This window comes from Pteronotus mesoamericanus, unplaced genomic scaffold, assembly GCF_021234165.1.
Source record: "Pteronotus mesoamericanus isolate MK-2021 breed Mesoamerican mustached bat unplaced genomic scaffold, CSHL_Meso_final contig_291, whole genome shotgun sequence".
In the NCBI taxonomy this organism is placed as follows: domain Eukaryota; kingdom Metazoa; phylum Chordata; class Mammalia; order Chiroptera; family Mormoopidae; genus Pteronotus; species Pteronotus mesoamericanus.
The window spans coordinates 5288214-5312136 of record NW_026555124.1 but is presented as its reverse complement, the minus strand read 5'-3'; the positions used below and the strand labels follow the sequence as shown (position 1 = coordinate 5312136).

The window sequence follows — 23923 nt, the reverse complement described above, 5'->3', positions numbered from 1 at the left end:
TTGGCTAGAATGTTTTGCGGTTCTCTGCTGTCATAGCAAAACAAGTTAAATTATGTGTGCCTAGTTCAGCTATAGCAAATTATGTAACATACTGAAACAGAAGCAAATAAACATTAATAATGAGATGCATCAAAATACTCTGTTTTTGGATCTGTTTATTTTATCACTTACTTTCTAGTTTTGGACACTATGTGGAAATGCCCTGACTGCAAAAAGAGGGATATTTGGCAAAACAGGGGATCTTCAGACCATCCTTTGCCTTGCATGTGCCAAAGAAGACATCACCTACTCCGGTGCTTTAAATGGGGACATCTATGTCTGGAAAGGGCTCAATTTAGTCCGCACCATTCAAGGAGCACATAGTGTAAGTATTCCCATGTGGAAATTTTGTATGATTTATTTAATAAGTTAATGTCACAAATCTTTCTATATTTTTCCCATCGCTTAAGGATAATCCAGCTCTGCTGGACACTCTCTAAACATTCCTGAAAGATTTCCCCAATTTTTTTGTTCACCTAGAAGAAGTATTTCAAAAACATTATAATTTAATTAGTCTTCACCTCTATTACTGATTGGCTGATTAGTGTTGCTATTCATCAATAGTAGCTCAATAGAAGTCTGGGACTATTGCATTGTCAGTTTCATCTCACTGACCAGCACTTCGCAAACTTGAATGTGCCTACAGATCTCCTGGGGATCGTGTTGACTCGCAGATTCTGACTGAGTGCATCTGGGGTGATCTCACTGCTGCTGGACTGTGGCCCACCCATTGAAGGGCAAGGGTGGAGATAACTATTTTTACATTCATTAGTAAGGTCGATCTTCCTCACCTCTAGGTCCACAGCACAAGCTGTTGAAAATGCAAACAGAAACCATGGACAGACTCTCTTTTGATGGTCTGCTCTGTAAGAATAAGGGAAACTTTACTTCTGAACACTCTGTTCAATTTTGACACATATTAAAATGGTTCCATCAGTATACTTACAGATGACAAAGAGGAGGTGATGTGAAATGTCATAAATAGAAATTTATTGTAATAAATAGAAATTTATTGTAATAAATAGAAATGTAGGTAAAACATTATTGGAGACTTGATAGCCCTTTTGCTTATTGCCGCCAAATTGATCCCCTATTACTTAAAATAAGAAGAAAAGTTTAAGGAATTCTTAGCAAAAAAAGCTATGAAATTTTAGATCTTTCATTGTCTTGTATGTTCAAGACCAATTTTCTTGGTTTTGATAATTATGAAACAGCTTTTAAAACAAGAAGTGAGTATTTGTCCTCATTCATAAAAGCAGCTGCCTTAGTAACCTAATTTCTCTTTACTCTGGATCGTAGGTCAACACTATTCACTTGCAGCACTTTTAAACAGACCAAATAAAATATTTCCCTGTAGAAAAACATCTTTAAATTATGAAACTCTTTCAGATGAAAAAGCATCTTCAATGATGCCTAAGCTACCACCACTGTAATTTATGCTTTCAGTTAGGCTCAGGTGGGGCCTTTTTGAGTTCACAGAGATGTAGCAGTGTTTGTGTTCCTATCCTGAATATCTTGATTATTTGGGCAGCAATTTATATGAAACCCCTCCATTGCTGTCCTACTTTTCTTTATAATGATCAGTTGTCACATCTGTTCATAATGGTCACTTGTCTGCTTTAACCAAGGAATTCTGAATAATATTTTAACAACCTGCCATGAGTTTGGTAATGACAAAGAACCTCTTCAGCTAGTTTGCTCTGGTGGTGATTATGATTAATTTTTAACCTAGCTAAAATAAAAGATACTCTAAATGGCTGCCTGTTTTACTGTCAGGATTTCAATAGAACAAGTGATTTGTTTTGATTTTTAATCATCAAGACTTGCTTTCCATCGCTATCTTGAATGATGGTAGCATTGAGTATTATCTGCCTTAATTGACAGGCTGGAATCTTTAGCATGTACGCTTGTGAAGAAGGCTTTGCCACTGGTGGACGTGATGGGTGTATACGATTATGGGACACTGATTTCAAACCGATAACCAAAATTGATCTCAGGGAGACAGAACAAGGATACAAAGGTAATATATGTACTAATACCCATAATTGTAAGTGTTAAATGGAAGATGAAGTTCTATATTTATATTTGTTTTTCTGTAACCATCAATTCCACATAGGAATTAAGACAGTTTACATAAATATATCTAATACAAGATCAAAAGTATATTAAAAATAAATGGATACCCCTTTTTCTAAACCACACAAAGGTATCTGCGTATGAGCGGTGGTCCTGCTGCAAAGGCGAACACCATGGTAAAACTGCTGAATGTTATCCTGGGAAGCGGTGCTTTCATTTATAAAAATGGGGCAGTTCTGGACCCTAAATGTGACTGCACCCAGCCTCTGAAAATAAATAAACAAATAAATGATTGGAAAAACAAGACAAATTATTTTTTAAAAATAGCTTTAAAGTAATAACTACTGTATTAGTAGATATTCAGAGCATTGGCTCAGAGTCAGGAGGCCTGGATTCAATTCCAAATTTTACCTGTGATAGATTTGAGATCTTGGTCAAATTTCTTTACCTCCTCTGGGCCTCTGTTTCCTCATCTATAAAATAGGGATCATACTAGCACCAACCTCTTATAGTTGTATGAGGATTAAATATATTCTCAAAGTGCTTAGAGCAAGTCATGGTGCATAATCAGCATTCAATAAATGTGAGCTATTACTAGAATATATTGAGTATATGTGTACCAGAAACTACACAGCAGTTTATATATATCTTTTCAAATTCTCATGATAGGCTTATTATCTTATTTTTACAGATAAGGAAGCTGGGGCTGAGAGAGAGTAAAGAGGAAAATGTGAATAGAAAAGATAAGCTGTAGTCACATGTGATGTTAGTACACTAAGCACATGTGGGAAGCTCTGTCCGTTTGCGGCCGGCTGGCCTCAGACCTGGCCGCGGCTCCTGCAGCCTGCTCTGACGGCAGGGTGCTCAGCGCTGTGAGTCAGGGCGTCAGCAGGATGAAAACTTACCACTGCTCAGGTGAAGGGGAATTATGCCCGTAGCCGAGGGGAGAGTGAAGTTTCCTGAGAATCTTCCTAGAGAAGATTGTGTGACATGAGACCCAAAGTCCTTAAAAGGCCTGAAGTAAGCTATTATCCATCGGGTTGTTTTTCCTGAAGCCCCTCCACATGGGCTGCTGGTGGTGTGGCCACAGCAGTTCTTCCAAAGGCCAACTTGTGTGGCCAGCCCTCTGCTGGCCTGGGGGAGTCTCCAGAGAACTGAGAGAAGAATGCGCAGACTATCTGTCCTTTGGGCCATCCTCCTTAGATAATGTTGTTTTCAACCAAACCTTTCTTAAAAATTGAGCAAAAGGGAAGTGAGCTGGCTACTGTACTTCATATAAGTAGCCAGAGTCCAGCTGCTTTAAATACTTTGTATTTGTTAAATTTAAAAAGAAAGTGTATTTAGAGCCAGATAATCTGCAGATTGGATTGTTATTTTCTTATGGAAGCTCTGGATCCGAGTGTGGATATGTTTCTGCATAACAGGCACAGGGGATAATAGGAAATAAATTCTGTAGAAAGTTACAGAATTTAGTGTCTACCTAAGTGCATTGACCAGGAAAAAGTGAAGGCCCTTAAGTTGTCTGCTGCAGGGCATAGGCCAAGGCACCTTTATTCAGAAAAATACCTCAAACAGATAGAAGCAATTAACCCAAAGAACAATGTAAAAAATGTTAGAAAAGCTGGCAAAAATATATGACCTTGAATTATGAAACTTCAAGGTAAACTAGGAGCAAACCTTAGATAACTTGATAGATGAAATTATTGGCCATAAACTGGCTAGATGTTGGGGAGCAGCAACCAGAATGATGATTCCTTTTTGGCAGTGACTTTATCCAGCTCATTCAAAACTCGTATCGCATAATTAAAGTATAAATTTTAACATGTGGGGATCAGGGAGAAAGTCACATTTATCCTGCTATCCCTTCTCCCTGATACCGAGTCCCTGGCTCTGGGCTCCTGAAGGGGTGTTCAGGACCTGGTTCAGAATGAACATCCTTACGAGCAGGGGTTTGCACTGATTGTACACGGCTAACCCCATGGCCTACTCCTGTCCTTAAAGTCAAAGAAAGATGGTCAGGGACACCTTTCATTATGTATCACTCGAGAGAGAGTCCCCCACACTCCCTTGCCAACAGCAGAGCAGATACAGGTGGTGCACGGTAAATAGGCAAGCCTTCCTGTGCCTCATAGACGTGGCCTGCAGCAAGCACCCAGGCAGACAGTGTCAGAGCAGGCAGGGGTTGGCGTGCATTTTTAGGTGGGCAACCAGTGGGACAATAGCTTACATTTTGGATGCTGTGGTTTTAGAGAATCAGATTACGCTGCAGTTTGAGCTCAAGGGACCCAAGAGCAGAGCCACTGCTCCTCAAGTGGCAACCTACTTCTTGCCAGCTCCGTCATTTTTGCAATTTTCTGCTCATTACCAATGCTCTTATTTACTGAATATGTTACTTGAAACTGATATTAATAGATCTTTCTATTTTACCCCTCATAAGCAATAACTGTAAAATTATGGCTTTAATATGCTGCTTTATATATATGTTTTACTCATTAAAGTAAGTTCTAACTATTGAAATAATAAATTTTGTCCATGTAGCACCCACCTCCCCCATCAGTAGTGCCTTTGCCTATTGCACTTTTGGCAGCATTAATAGAAGTTCATTATGTACTATCAGACTTTCCAAGAAATGCTGGTGTTTATTTCAGCCCTCAGTGGAAAATTGGGATAAATGTCTAGAGTCAAAGGAATGGAAGGCTTTTCGTTGAACAACCCCAAATCTGACCACAGTTCCTGAGCCTGTGGGGACGGGACCATGCAGAGGAAACCTGCTGTGATCCTGCATCACCCTCAGAGATGCTTCCCCCACCCCCAACCCCATCATCACACTGAAGTAGGGAAGGAGGCTGAGTTCAGAGCTGCTTTGCGCAGTCAGATCAACTTTCTCTGAGGTGGTGACCTCTGAAGCCAGCTGCCAGGGCCACCCTGTGTCGGGGTGAAAGTAGAGGTAGGAGTGAGGCCTAAGTGAGAAAGGAGACCCAGCACAAATACAGGGGTTAAAACAGTAAGGTTTGAGGGGAGAATTAAAAGTAATTTTAATGTAAATAGTGTTCTGGTCCTGCTTCTCCTTCAACCAGCCAATACCACACCCTTGGTCCTCTGAGCATTTATTTGCAGTGTATGGGTTGAGGAGGAGTGAAGGAAAGGGAGGGAAAGAGGGTAGGAAAAGGAGGCAACAGGAGGAAGAAGGCTGGGTGGACTGAAGTTTGGGTGTTCTTCATCCTGCCCCCTCCACCTCAGAAGAAGTCTTGGCTATCTTCTCCACCTTACTTGGGCTCTTTGCCTCAAAAATGGAAACAAAGTATATTTGAAAGGAGTAGATTCAAGCAAAGCAATGTTAGAGCTTCCTTGCTCTGGATTTGGACATGAAGCTCCATGTTTGAATGATTTTATTCTTGTAAGAATTTCTTGACATAAATGAGCCGCCTTCAATATTTTCACTGTTTGTGTAACAATGACTCTTGAATTCATTTCCATGGAAATATAGTGATTTCTCATTTTACTCACAGTCAAATAGTTTTCTATACAAATTTAGCAAGAGTATTCATCACGGCCACATCCCAATTCCTATGACACTGCACCGATGTTCTGTGTTCCTTAAATTTTTAAGAAATTATATTTTATTGTTAGCACTATAACAGTTGTCCTAATTCCTCCCGTGGCCCCCTGCCACCCAGCACCCCATTCCCTCAGGCAATCCCCTCACCTTTGTTCCTATCCATGGGTCATGCATGTATGTTTGTTGGCTACTCTATTTCCTATGCTGTACTTTACATCCCCATGGCTATTCTGTAACTACCAATTGGTATTTCTTAATCCCTTCACCTTTTTCACCCGTCCACCTGATCCCCCGTTCATCTGGCAACCATCAAAATGTTCTCTGTATCTGTGCTCCTGTTTCAGTTCTGCTTGTTTATTTTGTTGTTTAGGTTTTAGTTGTTGATAAATACGTATTTATTGCCATTTTATTGTTCATATTTTTGATCTTCTTAAAGACCTATTCTCATTTCATATGATACTGGTTTGGTGAGAATGAACTCCTTTAGCTTGTTCTTTTTGGGAAGTTCTTCATTTGTCCTTTGATTCTAAACGATAGTTTTGCTGAGAAGAGTAATTTTGGTTGTAGGTCCTTGTTTTTCATCACTTTGAATATTTGTTGCCAGTCCCTTTTAGCCTGCAAAGTTTCTTTTGAGAAATCAGCTGTCAGTCTTATGGGAACTCCCTTGTAGAAAACCAACTGCTTTTCTCTTTGTGCTTTTAAAGATTATCTTTAACCTTTGCGTTTTAACTATGATGTGTCTTGGTGTGGGCCTCTTTGGGTTAATCTTGCTTGGGACTCTTTACACTTCCTGGACTTGTATGTCTATTTCCTTCACCAAGTTAGGGAAATTTTCTGTCATTATTTTTTCAAATACAGGGCCCAGCACAAATAATGCCCCTTTTTTTATTATAAAACCTTTTGTTATAAAATCATAAGCATGTAATCCTGAAACATAACAATATTACACCCAAGCACACTGTATGACATTTTAGATGGAATATTCAAATTAAAACTATAAATTATTACACCCATATTATTACCCTACCAACCACACTCAAGCAGACCTTTTATTCTGCCGGATCCTATAGGTTTCCCATTTCTTGCTGTCTCTCTTCTCCTGCCAGCACCCCCATGATGCAAATGTTTGTGTGCTTGAAGTTGTCCCAGAGGCTCCTTACACAATCCTCATTTTTTTTGTATTCTTTTTTCTTCTTGCTGTTCTGATTGGTTGCTTTTTGCTTCCTTATATTCCAGATCACTAATTTGATTCTCGGCTTTATCCACTCTACTGTTGTTTCCCTGCAAATTGTTATTTATTTCAATTAGTGTGTCTTTCGTTTCTGACTGGATCTTTTTTATGCTGTTGAGGTTCTCACAAAGTTCACTGGGCATCCTTATAACCAGTGTTTTGAACTATGCATCTAGTAGTTTGCTTGTCTCCATTTTGTTTTCTTTTTCTGGAGTTTTGATCTCTTCTTTCATTTGGGCCATGTTTCTTTGCCTCCTCATTTTGGCAGCCTTCCTGTGTTTGTTTCTATGTTACGTAGAGCTGTTACATCTCCCAGGCATAATGGGAGTGGCCTAATGTAGCAGGTGTCCTGTAGGGTCCAGTGGCACAGCCTCTTCTATTACTCAAGCTGGGTACTCAAGATGTATCTACCGTGTGGGCTGTGTACACCTCCTGTTGTAGTTGAGTCTTGATTGCTGTTGGCACATCCAAGGTCAGCCACCACCTGCATTCTTTCTGGGGCCACACAGCCTAAGCTACAAAGTGATCTGCAGATGGCTGCCATTTATGCTGGGCTTGGACCTGCCCAGGTGAGGCTGAGTTGTGAACCACTGCATGCTGCTGATAGTGCTGGTCCTGTGGCAACTTATGAAAGGTATGGGGCTTGCTGAAGCCAGATGCTGCTTGTTTGAGAGAATTTAGGAAAATTTGAAGCATGGGTCTAGACAAGCCATTTGTATGGAAAATCCACTGGAAATAGCTTGGGTGGGCCTGAAAGTTGGGTGAGACAGGGCCTCAGGGAATCAGCATGGTGGGGCCAAGAGTGTGAGCCAGGTTGATGGAGTCTCAGGTATGATGCCTGCCTGCTGGCTCTGTTGGGGTGGTAGTTCAGACAAGAAACAATGTCCTCTGCCAGCACTTTTGTCTGGGAGAAAGCAGCCCCCTAGCTCTCACCCTGATGCCAGACAATTCAATTCCTCTCTGTATCTTCCTGATGCCTTTCATTCTGCTGCCCTAGTGCTGGAACTCGGAGGCTGAGTTCTGAGTAAGTCTGTATATGGGCCCTTTAAGAGGAACTGCCTGGGACTCCAGTAGTCTCTGTCTTCCAGAGCATCAATCCCTGCTGGTTTTTAGAGCCAGAAGTTACGGTGACTTATTTTCCTGGCACTGGAACCCTGGCTTGGGGGGCCTGGTGTGGGGCTGGGAACCCTTGCTCCTTAGCTATCCCTCCCGATTTTTATCTACGACACATGGGTGTGGGGCCAGCCTGTTCTGCATCTCTGGCCCTCCTACCACTCTTGACATGGTTTCTTCTTTAGTTATGTAGTTGTAGGACTTCCGTTCAGCTTGATTTCTTATGGTTGTGAATATTACTACACTTTACTTTATACTTTATACTTTACTTTAGTTGTCCTATACTTTAGTTGTAATTTTGATGTCCTATGCTTTAGATGTAATTTTGATGGGGCTGTGTGAGGAGGTAAGCCGTGTGTACCTGTACCACCTTCTTGACTGGAATCCCAGGCCTGTAACTTCTTCAATGAAAGGTTTTCAGTCAGCCCTGTCCATTGTTCTTCCTTAAATTTAAATATATTAATTAAAATTCAGAAACTACTCATTACTAGCATTTGGGAATCCAAATATATTTATAAGACCACAGTGAGAGGCATAGCTTGTTTTATTGCACTTCACTCAATTGAGCTTCATAGATGTTGCACATTTTTTTACAAATTGAAGGCAAGACCCTCCACCAGCAAAAAGATTATGACTTGCTTTATTGTAATACTTACTTTAGTGCAGTGGTTTGGAACTGCATCCACAGTATTTCTGAGGCATGCCTGTGCTTAGTATGCTACCTGTAAAGACTTCTATTGCTCCTCCTGTAGACTTCCAGAAGGTCTATAAAATGAATCTGGAAGTTTCCACGTGGCCCCAGATTCCATTGGGTATATTACATGAACCCAAAATCCAAAATTTTTTGAATTTCAAAATGCACCTGACCCCAAAGAATTTCAAATATATGGATGGTGGACCTCCAGCACATTTTTTAGTGACTGTCAAATTCTGGAATTTTCAAGCTGGGAGAGACATTGGATATCAGTGTGTGGAATGCTCTCACCTTATAGATCAGTAGTATTAGGCTCAGAGTCATTGGTATCAAGCTAATGCAGGATTAGGGATCTAGCTCAGACCTCACATGAAACTTACCTGCAGTGCATCCTGATTCTGGTCATTTTAAAAACAAATTTATAATCTGGATAAAGTAATGAAGCTTAAATGATTTACAGTGGTGGCAAGAGAAACCAAAATAATTCTTAAAGCAAGTCAACTAAAATAATTTACATCTGTGGTGGTAAAATACTTTGAATTAATGGCTATAAATGGTTATGTCTAAAGAAATATAGTAATTATTCACACAGTATAAGATGTATTATTCATTTATTTATCTATTCAATATACACTTATTAAGCATCTACCAGTGTCAGACACATGCCTACAAACTGAATAAGCTCTTCTAACAAGGATGCTTCAGGCATTTTATTGCATTCTTTTGTGTGTTTATTTTAATTTCCAACACATATTTGTTGAATTGTTGCTGTGTATAATGACTAAATCCATATTTGGAGTACCTTGCATTGGGTCAAGCAGTAGTCCCTCAGTGCTGAGCAGAATACAAGAGGCCCTTAGACTTCTCACCATCCCTGCCGCCCACCTGCTGGTCTGAACCACCTTCGTTCTCATAGATTACTGCAGTTGCTTTATACCTTGTGTCCCTGCTTCAGCCATTATTCTCAGAATAGCAGCCACAGGGATCCTTCAAAATGTAGATGAGCCAGATCACATTATTCCTTTTCTCAAAATCCTGAGATGGTTCCCATTTTCATCAGGAAGAGAGTCAGTTTTTAGGATGGCTTAGCGTCCCCTTCTCCTTTGTGTCAGCCTGCTGTGTTCAAGCGTGACCCCCAGGAACCAGCACTAGGAGTTCATAGAAGGTGTTAGGGAGGTGAGTGTCATGGTCAGATCTTCACCTCTCTCTGTGCTTGAGAAACCCTGGTCTAGAACATTCAGAAGAGCCACTCTCAAGTCTGAGACCAGCCCTGTTTCCAACAGAGACAAAGCAAGCACATCCGATTGTTCTTCTCGTCCCTTCATGACTCTCCTCTACTCCTATCACCTCTATCCCCTCTCCCCCTGTGTGTCCACCATTGTCCTTTGGGTCATGCCCCCTGCCCGCTGTTGTTCTGAGGAAGCGGAGGCGCATCAGAGGGGTATGCATGGGCGCTGGAGATGGCAAGGCGTGCCTGGAGGGGAGGCGGGCAGCGGTGTTCATGCTTGGTGGTGTGGATGTGCTGTCAGAGCAGAGGCTGGCTGACTGGTTGGTTCTGGTAGTAATCCCCCTTCCCAAGCTGGCCCGTATGAAAACCAGCTTGGGCATTCCTTCCCTGGAGTGGGACACCACGGGTCTGGTGGTGTGTTTCTATCTTCTGATGTTCCGTTGGGCTGTGTGGGTCCTTCAGCGTTCCCTGTGACTACAGGATTTGGGATCCTCGGGACTTTGAAATAGCCCAGATTTTGTAGAGAGTACCTTTCACTACAAGTTCTGCTGGGAATTCGCAGGGAGAGACCCCTTGTAAACAGGAGCGGCGGGTGGTGGGCCCTCGTGCTGCAGGCAGCTCCTGCGCAGCCTGTGGAGTGCCCTGATCCTCCTGCGGCAGCTCCAGGACTCCGTGCTGGCTCCGCAGCGACTGCTGTGCTAACCACTCTGCACGCAGGGTCTGATGTAATCCTTAAACAGCCCCGAGCCTCTCCAGACAGGGCTGGCTCCCAGAAGGAGATCTGGTTTAGTGCTTTGCTGTTGCCGCCTTGAAGGTGTTAGGGAGCCTAACCTCTTCCTTTGCAGAATCAGCTTGAACATCCTGCATTTCTTGCTCCATATTCTTAATCATTTTTAAACAAGAGGTCCCACATTTTCATTTTATATTGGGCCCTGCACACCATAAGGCCCCCGTAGTCCCCCAGCCACCTGTGCTCAGGAATCTCTGGGAAGTCTCATTTCCTTCGGGCTCCCCGACTCTGCCTTTAGCGTTACCCCTGGGGCACCAGCACCACCAGCAGGGCAGGGGCCCCTGGCCCACCCCCAGAGCCCCTGGGATTCAGCCCCCCCCACCTCTACCTTTGTCTGAGTGAAACCTCTCTTCCTCTCACTCTTCTACCTTTTAGCTCTTTGCCAGGGGGCCCCTCAGTATTGCACTTTTAACAAGGTTAGGTTTACAGGAGGACACCCTCACTGTGTCTTGTTTACTTTTTGGTACCATGTCTTGGGTGCCCATGCTTGGAGAAAGGAAATAACTGGGGAAGAGAGTTTGCTGCAGACTTGCACTGCTTGAATTCTCTCTCCGTCTCTATCACTTGCTCATTCTGGGACTTTGGGCAAATAAGCTAAACATTCTATGCTGTAATTTCCTCATTTATGCGTGTTTGGTGCCTTTGTTCGGCCCCAGTTCCTGGCGACCCTATGAATGAGTGGTGTCCACAACGTCCTGTCCTGCCCAGCCCTGCTCAGCTACTGGAGACTCATGCCTGTGGCTTCCTTAATGGAATCAGTCCATCTCATAGTTGGTCTGCTGCTTTCTGTGTTCCCCCGGATGATTGTCTTTGCCAAAGAACTCTGTATTCTCATGATATGCCGGAAGTAGGACAGCCTCAGTTTTGTCATTTTTGTCTCCTGAGATTTTCAGGCTTAGTTTGCTGTAGGGCCCACTTGTTCATCCTTCTGGCAACCCAGGGTATCCTAGAGCTCTCTTCCGACACCATATTTTAAATATATTTCTTTCCCTATCAGCTGTCGTTGTTATCCAACTTTTGCATGTATACATAGTAATTAGGAATACGAGTGTGTGAATGGTTTTAGCCTTGGTCTCTAATGACACATCTCGGCTCTGGGTGACCTTCCCTCGTTCTCCTACGGCTGCCCTTCGGAGTCTCCACCTCCTCTTGCTTTCTTGGCTGCTCTCTCCATTTGATGGCTGAACCAGGGTAAGCAAAATCTTAAATAATTTCAGTGTCTTCATTGTCTATGTTAAAATTGTATTTCTTCTGTAGTCATGATTTTTTGTTGTCTCGATCTTCAAAATGCAGCCCTGCTTTGGCGCTTTCTTTTTTCAGTTTCATTAGAAGTCATTTCAAATCACTGTTTCTTTCAGTAAGCTGATGTCATCTGCATATCTTAAGCTATTGGTATTTCTTTCATGAATTTTCAACTCCTCTTTCCTCTGAGTCTAGCTCAGTGTTTTGAATGATGTGTTCTGTATACAGATGAAACAATAGGTAGATAGCATGCACTCTTGCCTGGCACCTTTGCCTGTAGAAAACCATTCAGCCTCTCCATATTCTGTCCCAACAGCGGCTTCCTGTCCACAGCACAGGTTACACATCAGGACAATCAAGTGCTGAGGGACATCCGTTTTTTTCAGAACAGCCCATAGCTTTTTATGACCCACACTGTCCAAGGCTTTATCATCTATAAAACATAGACTAAACCTCTTCTGAAATTCTTTAGAGACCTGTAGTATCCAACAGATGTTCACAGTTAGGTCTCAAGTGCCTCTTTCTTTGCAGAACCAACTTGAACATCCTGCATTTCTTTCTCCATATAAGTTGATGCCTTTGTTGCCTCACCTCGAGCATTACTTTACTTGTGTGGGAAATTAGAGCAATGGTCTAGAATTCATTTTATTTACTGCATTCCTTGGTGTCTCCTTTGTGAAGATTGGGATGTATATTGAACTTTTCCCGTCTGCAGACCATTGTTTTGTTTTCCATATTTGTTCACGTATTCTGGTTAGGATTTGACAGATTCAGTCTCTGTGGTTTGAAAAAATCCTAACAGTTTCCTGTCTATGCCTGGTAATTTATTTCTTCCCAGTATGTTCAGGGCAGATTTCAGTTCGCTTTCTAGAATTACAGGTTCTTCCTCATAGGAATCTTCTGCAAGTTATCTGTCATCCTTCTGTCTCTTCTATATAGATTTTCAGTATACTATTTTCACTCTGGGACTTTGGGCAAAATAATGTAAGTTTCTATGCTGTAGTCTTCTCATTTATAAAACAGATATTTAAATGCCCCATCCATGGGGCCTCCTCCTGAGTTATCATTAGCATCCCTGGGCACATGTGTAGAGCTCAGGGCACAGAACTGAGTAATGTCAGTGAGGATGTTCGTGCCCATTGTTTGTTTGACTCAGAATCTTCTCAAAGTTGCACTTTCTTTTGGCCATCTGCCCATCGGGCTTTGGGCTTTCTAATGCACCAAGGTGCAGTTTTCCGATCTGTGGCTAAGAATCACTGAATTAGAACCACCTGGTGGCACAGCCTGGCAATCCAAATTTTCAACAATCTGACTAAAGTCTGAGAACACTGTAGCTGGGGAACAGCTTGAAAATGGTTCTTAACAGGCAGTTCTCAGCCCTGGGGAACCGTGGTTCCTCCAGACCCACTGAGAGGATTTGTTGGGTTGGGGTCCAGGCATCTGTATTTTTAAAACACTTTCTGTGTAGAATCTGAGGTACGGTAAGGGGTGGGGCAGCTGCCCCTCATCTTTTACCATATGTCAGACCTAGAGACACCAGATCTAAGATCACTAATAAATACGAACTCCTTCCCTGCTGCCAGTCTTCCCTTCTTGGGCCAAATAATTGGGAGGAAAGGCCATCTTATTCCCCAAATAGTTTGTTCTCTATTTGTGTATTGGACCATAGCCTTTGCTTTTGAGTCTGTAGTGCTGGCACATTAAAATGATAACAAATAAGGAGTAACACAAGGAAGACACGTGTAGCAATTTCGTCACAGTGCCAGCCATTCCCAGGGCCAGAGTCTGACCACGTGTACAGCAGTTGTCCTCCATTCCGTTGTGAGCCTAATAAAAAGACTCCAATAAAACACAATAACCTCCTGGTTAAAATAACAACAACTTATAGTAATTGGTTAATTTCCTAAGTGCCCAATACTGGGTCAAGTTTTTAAATATATTATTGCATTGAATCCTTATAACAATGCTGTGAAGTATGAGTGCAAATATTCCCTCAACTTTACAGGTGAGGAAGCTGAGGATTTGAACGATGAAATAGCTTTCCATATCACACAGCTGGGAGGGAATGGGGCTGGGATATAAACCCAGTCTATGTACTTAACCATTCAAAGAACTAGTGGAAAGTAAGCAATATCCTTTAGGTTTGAGTTAATACTCATGGTATTCATAGACTAGATCTCCCCATGCTGGGTTTTAGGACTGTCACACAGAGGATTAGAAGGGTGCTATTTCCCACTTTCTGGTCTAAGTGTAAAACCTGGGCAAAGGGCTGGTGACAATTTTGTTTTAGAAGATTTAAGTGGGTGTTTGCTCTCTACTGCCGCCTGCTGGCAGTCTGGACCAAGCTCAGGCCAGCGCCCCACATTTCTCATTGCAGAGTGGCAGAGACGGCTAGGGTGTCTGGGATGTGGACACCTTACAAATTCAGCAAAATGCCTTCAGTTCATACTGACAAAAGTCTCTGAAACATGGACTTTTTTTGGAACAACGGAGCATTTCTGTGGTTTTAAATAATTAGGATAGTTCTTTCTGGCTCTCTCTTCAACTATTGGTGGATGTCTAACCATATTCCAGGTATTGCCTTGTATTTTTCTGAGTCCCAGAGCACAAGATCAAGCAGCAAAGACAGCGTGATTATTTCCCAGTGCAGTGGCCACTTTGGCCAGCCTGGCGAGGAAAGCATGGTTGCATTACTGTTCTCTGTGTAAGTGCTGGAGACGTTAAAACCAAGCTGGTAGTCAGACAGAAGGAAAAAATTGTCAGAACCTGGTCAAGGGACCTGCCCTGCACCAGGATCTCTCCAGAATGAGCCCAGAAGAGACCATGCTGTTCTTGTCATCACTCTTGTGTGCAGAGCAGCGAGGTTCAGAAATGAAAACAGGATGTTATTAGGAAACTTGAATACCGCTCTCTACCCACTGGTGTCCTCAGGAAGTAATTCCCACTGTAAGTGGTTATTCTGAAAGCGAGAATGGCTGTGCCCTATCTCTCTGCATAGGTAGACCCCTGGGGTGATTTGTCTGAAGTGACAAAATGCAATTTATCTGTTTGAAGAACTGTTTGTGAAGAGTTGGAGTTGGTTTCTGTGAGAAAATGTTCACAGCTCATTAAGTTTATGTTGTAAACAATGAAAATGGAGCAGCTCCTCTCATTAGCTCTCCTCCTCTCCCTCCCCATATTTAGCCAGAAATAATCGACATCAGTTTAATGTCATTGCCTATGCCCTGTGAAAAGCTTCTGCCTTACATTGGTCGGTTTGGTGGAACCTTTTTTCAAATGAAATCTCCTATGAAGACAGATTATGAGATGCTGAGGGAAAAGCAGGGGTGTGATCCTCCAGCTTTGTGTCCCGAGTCCTTGTTTCCTGGCCTGGCCCCCGAGGTTCTTCTGAGGAGCCCAAGAACTCCCTGGCCACAGCCTGGAAACTGCTGGGCGCTGTGTGACTTGACAGGCTCATTGGTCTTGGCTGAGTTGGAAGGTTCTTTTTTGTTCCTAAACCTTTTTCTGTTGTTGTTTTTTTAAAAAGAAAGACAAAGCAGATATTTTTAAAGTGTTAATTAACACTTGTCAATTCCAGATGGTAGGTTGTTTATTACAATATTCTTATTTCTTTCTGAATTCGATCCCCAAAACAAGATGGTAAAAAATAGTGAGGGTGATGGGGAAATTAAGTGTTTGTACATTGGACCAAACATGATGCCAGATCTTTAGGAAGAATTTTGGTTTTCAAGCCACTCAGCCTAAGTGAGTGGACACGTTGTGGGAGGCCACGGGAGAAGTGCGTGCTCACACTTGCTGTGGAGCCGTGGGTGCCTGGCCCGCCCAGAAAGGGCTGGTGTCTTTAAAACAATCAGTGGAATTATAAAGGGATTGCAGTTGGAGTATTTTGATAACAGTTAAAATATATAACGCATTGCTGAGATATATAACATATATATATCTGTGTATATGTGTGTATCATCTTTATTGAGATATAAGTGACATATAGCGTGATTTAATATACAGTATGTGAAGTGGTCACCACAATATGTCTAGTTAACATCCATCATGAGAGATAGTTACATTATTTTCTTGTGATGAGAACTTTTAAGGCCTACTCTTCTAATAGCTTTCAAATATTCACTATAGCATTATTAACTGTAGTCGCTATGCTGTACAGTACATACCCTTGACTTAGTTAGAACCAGAAGTTTTGTACCTTTGACCACCTTGACCCATTTTGCTTACCATTCACCTCCACCCCGCCCCACCCCACTCCACTTCCGGCAACCACCAATCTGTTCTCTGTATCTATGAGTTAGAGTTTTTTAATTTCATTTTTATATTCCATGTATAAGTGATATTATATGATATTTGCTCTTCTCTGACTTATTTCACTTAGCATAATGCTAAGGTCCACCCATGGCAGGATTTCTTTTTTTTTGGCTGAATAATACTTCATTCTGTGCATGTATATGAACAAATATGTGTATCTATACCACATTTAAAAACTCCATTCACCTATTATAGTCACTTAGGTTGTTTCCATGCCTTGGCTGTTGTAAATTATGCTGCAGTGAGTGTGGGGGTGCAAATATCTTTTTGAATTAGTATTTTTGTTTTCTCTGGGTAAATATCCACATGTGGAATTGCTGGATCATATGGTAGTTCTATTTTTAATTTTTGAGGCACCTCTACAGTGTTCTCCATAGTGGCTGCACCAATTTACGTTTTCACCAACAGCACACAAGGATTCCCTTTTGTCCACATCCTCATCCACACTTATCTCTTATCTTTTTTATAGTAACCATTGTACTAACAGTGAGGTGATATGCCACTGTGGTTTTGACTTGCATTTCTCAGATGATTAGTGATGTTGAGCACCTTTACATGTGCCTCTCGGTCATCTGTATGTCTTCTTTGGAAAAATGTCTATTTAGGTCCTCTGCTTATTTTTTAATCAGGTTGTTCTTTACTATTGAGTTGTATGAGTTCTTTATGTATTTTGGATATTAGTCTTTTATCAAATATATGATTTGCAAGTATTTTCTCCCATCCCATGGTTGCCTTTTCATTTTGTTGATGATTTCCTTTGCTGTGCAGAAGCTTTTTAGTTTGATGCAGTCCCATTTGTTTATTTTTGCTTTTGTTGCCTTTGCTTTTGGTGTCAGCTTCAAAAAATCATCACCAAGACTGATGTCAAGGAGCTTACCACCTATGTTTTCTTCTAGGAGTTTTATGGTTTCAGATGCTACATTCAAGTCTTTAATCCATTTGCGTTAATTTTTGTTTATGGTATAAGATAGTAGTCCAATTTTATTCTTTTGCAAGTGACTCTCCAGTTTTCCCAACCCAAGAATTGTATATTCTTGGCTTGTCATAAATCACTTGACCATATATTTGTGTGGGTTTATTCCTGGGCTCTTTATTCTGTACCACTGATCAGTGTGCTTGTTTTTATGCCAATAATATACTGTTTTGATAATAACTTGAAAAGTCTTCCTTCTCAAGACTGTGTTGGCTATTTGGGATCTTCTGTGGTTCCATACAAATTTTAGGATAGTTTGTTCCATTTCTGTGAAAAATGCCATTGGAATTTTTGTAAGGATTGTATTGTATCTGTTGATTGATTTGGGTAGGATGGACATTTTAACCATGTTAATTCTTTCAATCCATGAGCACAGAATATCATTCGATTTACCTGTGTCATCTTCAATATTTTTTTTAATCAATGTCTTACAGTTTTCAGTGTACAGGTCTTTCATTTCCTTGGTTAAGTTTTTTCCTTGATATTTTATTCTTTTTGATGCAACTTTAATGGGATTGTTTTCCTAATTTTTCTAATAGTTCATTATTAGTGTATAGAAATATAATCCATTTTTGTATATCAAGTTTTTATTCTGCAGCTTCACTGAATTCATTGGTTAGTTCTCAACAGTCTTTTGGTGGAGTCTTTAGGATTTTCTACTGATAATATGTTATCTGCAAAGAGAGACAGTTTTACTTCTTCCATTCTGATTTTCATGCTTTTTATTTCTTTTTCTTGCCTAATTGCTTTAGAATTTCCAATAGGATGTTGAATAAAAGTGGTGACAATGGTTGTCCTTGTTTTGCTGCTGGTCTTGGAAGAAAAGCTTTTGGCATTTTACCACTGAGTATGATGTTAGCTATGGGCTTGTCATATATTGGCTTTTATTGTGTTGCAATAATTCCCTGTATACCCACTTCTTGAGAGTTTTTCTCATGAATAAATGTTGAATTTAGACAAATGCTTTTTTTCTGCATCTATTGAGATTATTATATGATTTTTATCCTTCCTTTCATTTGGTTAATGTGGTGTTACACACTGATTAATTTGCAAATGTTCAACCATCTTGTATCCCTGGAATTAATGCCACTTGATCATGGTGTAAGATACTTTTTTTAAATATTTTTATTTATTCACTCTTAGAGGGAAAAGGAGGGAGAAAGGGAAGGAGAGAAACATCGATATGTAGGAGAAACATCATCAACTGGCTGCCTTCTGCACCCGGCCTGCAACCTAGGCACATGCCCCAACTGGGAACAAAACCAACGACCTTTCTCTTTGTGGGAAGATACCCAACCAACTGAACCGCACTGGTCAGGGCAGTGTAAGGTCCTTTTAATGTATTGTTGAGTTTGGTTTTCTAATATTTAGTTGAGGATTTTTTGCATTTGTGTTCATCAGGGATATTGGCCTATTTTTTTATTTTCTTGTAGTCTCTTTGTCTGGCTTTGGTATCAGGTTAATTCTGGCCTTATAAAATGAGTTTAGAAGTGTTTCTTCCTCTTGTATTTTTTGGAAGAGGTTCATACAGATTACTATTAATTCTCCTTTAAATGTTTGGTAGAATTGATTTGTGAAATCATCTAGTATGGGACTTTTCTTTTTTGAGAGGTTTTTAATTACTGATTCAATTTCTTGTTGGTCTGTTCTTATTTTCTGTTTCTTCATGGTTAAGTCTTAGAAGTCCAGTATGCTTTATGATAACATGGGTGGAACTGGTGAACATTATACTAAGTGAAATAGGCCAGTCAGAGTAAGAGAAAGATGTCACTCATATGTGGAATGTAGTGAACAAACGGAACTAACAAGCAAAATAGAGACAGACTCATAGATAGAGAATAGGCTGACAACTCTGGGGAGTGTGGGGGGTGGAGGGAACAAGCAAAAAGGAAAAAGAACTTATGGGAATAGGCAACAGTGTGGTGATTGTAGTGGGGAGGGGGTTGGATGGAGGTAGAAGAGGGTATAAGGGGGATAGATGGTAATGGAAAAAATGCAATAAAAATAAACTTTAAAAAAAAAGTCTGGTATGTTTCTATGAATGTAATTGTTTCTTCTACATTATCCAATTTGTGGGCATATAATTGTTCATAGTAGTCTATAATTCTTTGTATTTCTGTGAGATCAGTTGTAACATCTTCCTTTTCTGATGGTACTTGAATCCCCCTCCTCTGTTTTTTTGGTTAGTCTAACTAAACGTTTGTCTGTTTCGCTTATCTTTTCAAAAAGCCAGCTCTTTCTTTCATTAATCTTTTTTATTGTCTGTTTCTCATTTATTTCAGCTTTGATATTTGTTATTTCCTTCCTTCTGCTGACTTTGGGCTTAGTTTGGGCTCTTCTTTTTCTTGTTGTTTGAGCCATAAATTTAGGTTGTTTGAGATCTTTCTTATTTGTTAATATAGGCTTTTATCTCTATGAACTTCCCTCTTAGAACTTCTTTTGTTGTGTTCCATAAGTTTTGGTATGTTGTATTTCCATTTTTCTCACGGTATTTTTTATTTATTTTTGACCCATTTTTTTGTTGAGTAGAAGAATGTTGTTTATCTCCACATATATATGAATTTTCCAGTTTTTTTCCTTGTAATTGATTTCTAGTTTCATACTATTGTGGTCAGAAAAGATGCTTGATATTTCAATCTTCTTAAATTTATCAAGATGTGGTTTTTGGCCTAATGTGTGCTCTATCCTGGAGAATGTTCCATGTGAGCTTGAAAAGAGTGTGTATGCTGTTGCTTTTGAATGGAATGTTCTGTAAATATCTATTAAGTCCGTATAATGTAATGTCTCCTTAAGGCCAGTGTTTCCTTACTGATTTTTTTGTGTGGATGATCTAGCCATTGATAGAAGTGGAGTATTGAAGTCCTTGTATTGTGTGATGTCTATTTCTCCTTTTAGGTCTGTTAATATTTTACTTATATATTTTGGTTCTCCTATGTTGGGTGCATAAACATTTATAAATGTTATATCCTCTTGTTGGATCTACCCCTTTGTTATTATATAATGACCTTTGTCTCTTATTACAGTTTTTATCTTCAAGCCTATTTCGTCTGATATAAGTATAGCTACCCTGACTTTATTTTAGTTTCCATTTGCATGGAATATCTTTTCTCCCCCTTTACTTTTAGTCTCTGTGCATCCTTACATCTGAAGTGAATCTACTGTAGGCAGCATATAGATGGGTCTTGTGTTTTTAATCCCATCGGCCATTCTGTCTTTTGGCTGGTGAATGAGTTTATTCATATTTAAGTTAATTATTGATAGGGATTAACTTATTGCCATTTCGCTTGTTGTTTTCTGGGTATTTTAAAATTCTTTTGTTTCTTCTCTTGCTTTTTTTTTGTGATTTGATAATTTTCTATACTAGTATATTAGATTCCTCTTTAACTTTTCTGTATCTACTATAGGGTTTTCCTTTGTAGTTACCATAATGCTTATATGAAACAACTGGTATTTATAACGTTATTTTAAGTTGATAATAGCTTAAATTAGGATGCATTCTAAAGCTCTACTTTTTTACTGTTTCCAATGTTTTATGTTTCTGATGTCACAACTTGCACCTTTTTATCTTTTGTGTCCGTTAACAACTATTGTAGTTATCATTGTTTTTTCTGCTTTTATCTGTTAACCTTCATACTAGCTTTATAATTAATTAACTGACCGCCTTTACAGTATTTAAATTATTCTATACTTTACTAGAAATTTGCCTTTACTGGTAAGATTTATACGTTCATGTGTTTTCCTGTTACTAATTAACACCCGTTCATTTCTGCTTAAAGAAATTCCTTTAACATTTTTTGTAAGACCAGTCTTGTGGAGATGAATTCCTTTAGCTTTTGCTTGTCTGCAAAACTCTCTCTCATTCAATTCTGAAAAACAACTTTTCCAGGTAGAGCATTCTTGGTTGGCAGTTATTTTCTTAAGCACTTAGAATATATTGTGCCACTCCCTTCTGGTCTGAAAAGTTTCTGCTGAAAATCTGCTAATATACTTAGTTCACTAGTACACAACAATTTTTTTTTCTCTTACTGTTTTTAAGATTCTCTCCTGTCTTTAACTTTTGATACCTTAATTATAATATGTATTGGTGTGGGTTTTGGGGATCATCTTATTTAGACCTCTCTGGGCTTTCTGGATCTGGATGTCTGTCTTTTCCCTCAGGTTAGGGAAATTTTTGACCATTATTATTTCACATAAGTTTCTGCTTCATTCCCTTCCTCCTCTGCCTCCTCCTCTTCCCCCTTCTAGGACTCCTATAATGTGTCTTAAACTATCTTCGCTTTTTAGATTCTTCCTTACATTTGCTTCTCTGATTGGTTAGTTTCATTACCATGTCTTTGAGTTCACTGATTATTTCTTCTGTTTCATCTAGTCTGCTGTTGAATCTCTTTAGTGTATTAGTTCAGTTCATATATTCTTCAGCTCTGTGATTTCTGTGTTCTACTTATATCTTTTATCTCTTTGTGGAATTCTCATTTTGTTCATGTAATGCTCTTCTAAACTGGGTGACCATCTTTATGACTATTATTTTGAACTCCTTATCAGATATATGACATCTCCATTTATGGAGGCCTTTATCTGAGATTTTTATCTTATTCTTACATTCAGAATATATCCTTTTGTTTCCTCATTTTCCTTGACTCTGTGTGTTGGTTTCCATGCATTAGATAAAACAGGCACCTCTTCCACCTTGAAGAGGTGACCTCATAGGGCAGACCAACCTTGCTGTTCAACCCTGCCCTACTCTTGCTTGTCAAGCTTTGTGGTTGTCTAAACAGCCTACTTTGTTGTTAGTGGCTCAGAGTATTGAGGGTGTGCCAAAGCCTTCAATGTCCCAAAGGGGAGGATCTCGCTCATCACCTAGATTCAGGCTGATTGGAATCTAGACCCTTAGGCAGCAGCTTTCAAAGTCTGCAAATGTATTCCTTTCAAGGGAAGAATGGGAGGTGGGCCTTTCTTTCTAGTGCCTCTGCACAGAGCCCTGGGATGAAGGCCAGCTAAGACTGTTGCTTTGTTTGCTATCACCCTATTGAACCTGTGAACACAAGCCCCACTTGCCAGCAAAGCCAGGCTACTAAGGGATATGTCATCTGTGTGGCAGGCCCAGAAGCTAGGTGTCAGGCATATGGACAGCTTTAGCCTTGAGATACAGCAACTGGCGGCAGGGCAGAGGGAGAGTGCAAAGGTGGCACTTGCCAGCCTCCCCCTTCTCTGGAGAGGATTGCAGTCAACCCCTAGATGTGTGTTTAATTACATGTTTGCCCCTCAGGCCACAGCTATGAAGGTAAGTTAATAAGCCTTTCTCACAGAAAGACTAGGCATCTGTCTGCTGCCTCTCCACTGTGCTCTAGGTGGGGTTGGGGAGGAGCGGGACAGCATGTTAGGAACTGTTTTCTCTGTTTGTTACAGTCCTGTGGGACCCAGGAACATGGACACTGCTGGCCATCAGAGCTAGGTGGCCAAGAGGTGACTCCTAGGCTGTAGCCACAAAAACTGGGGTGCCACACATGGACACAGGCTCCTCTCCAGGAGATACTGGTGAACTGGAGTGAGGCAGAGGGAGCACTCAAGCGTGGCAGCCCCCTGCCTCCTTGGTCTTTGGAGAGTGTGTCGTCAGTTTGCCCCTAGTTGTTAGATTAGATACCTGCCCTTCAGGCTGAAGCTTCAAGTTAGGCAAATAGTCATTTTTCCCAGAGACTGGGAATTTCACTCGTCCTCTGCAGGGACCCATGGAGTATAACTGTGATGAGTCTGCGTGTGTGAACTCTTTAAGAGCTATTTCTCAGTTCACTATAGTCTTATAGTTTTCATGGACACAAGCCCCATTGGCTTTCAAAGCTAGATGTTTTGGAAGCTCATCTCTCAGGTACAGATCTTAACAGTTGGGGTGCCACATATAGGATTCAAACCCTTTACTCAGGGAGATGCTCAGAGCTATGAGTTCCCTCTCAATTGTGGGTTGATGCACCAGGGGTGGGGTTTATGGTGAGATTGTGTCTCAGCCTCTCCTATCTATTTTGATACAGATTTTTTTCTTGTTTACTCAATGTGTAGGAATTGTTCAGCTAGTTTTGGGATTTCTTTTAGAGGAATGTTGCATATGTAGCTGTAGATTAGGTGTGTACATGGGAAGAAGCAAGTTCAGGATCCTCCCATGTCACTACCTTGAACTGGAATTTCATAAATATCATTTATTTGGTTTTGGTGTTCAGATACCTGCTTAGAAATGTCAGGCTTCTCCTTAGAATGTGAACTCCATTTGGGCACAAGTTTGGCTTGCTCATGGTTCAAGCTCCAATCATGGGCATGTAGTAGATGCTCAATCAAATTTTTTAAATAAAGGAATGAATACATCCCTCCATCTTTGAATGCTCTCATTGAGAATAAGGATATTGTCTTTTATTTATTGGTTTCTCCAAGGACTCAAGAAATGTTTGTTTTCTGATGTTTTATTCATTCAACAGTTCTTATTGAGCATCTGTTACATGCCAGCCACCATGCTAGGTAATGAGGATGAACTGAGAACACTTGTCTTCACAGACATTAGAGAGAGAGAATGAACAATAATTAACCAGCAAATTATTTGATGTTTTTTTAGTGATGTTGAAGTGTAATTAATATCCTCCCTTACTTCCTGTTTCTGAAGAACAAAGTGTTACATCTTTTC

General features: G+C 40.5%; 1 protein-coding gene across 3 annotated transcripts in view; it reads left to right on the top strand.

Annotated features, from left to right (window-relative positions):
- Positions 1–23923, top strand: part of EML6 (EMAP like 6) — a 226664-nt gene that overhangs the window by 96267 nt on the left and 106474 nt on the right. For all 3 annotated transcript variants that reach the window (XM_054575437.1, XM_054575438.1, XM_054575439.1), the window contains exons 5-6: positions 179–364; positions 1924–2059. In XM_054575437.1, coding sequence (XP_054431412.1) covers positions 179–364; positions 1924–2059 — 322 coding nt within the window. The remainder of the gene's footprint in view (positions 1–178; positions 365–1923; positions 2060–23923) is intronic.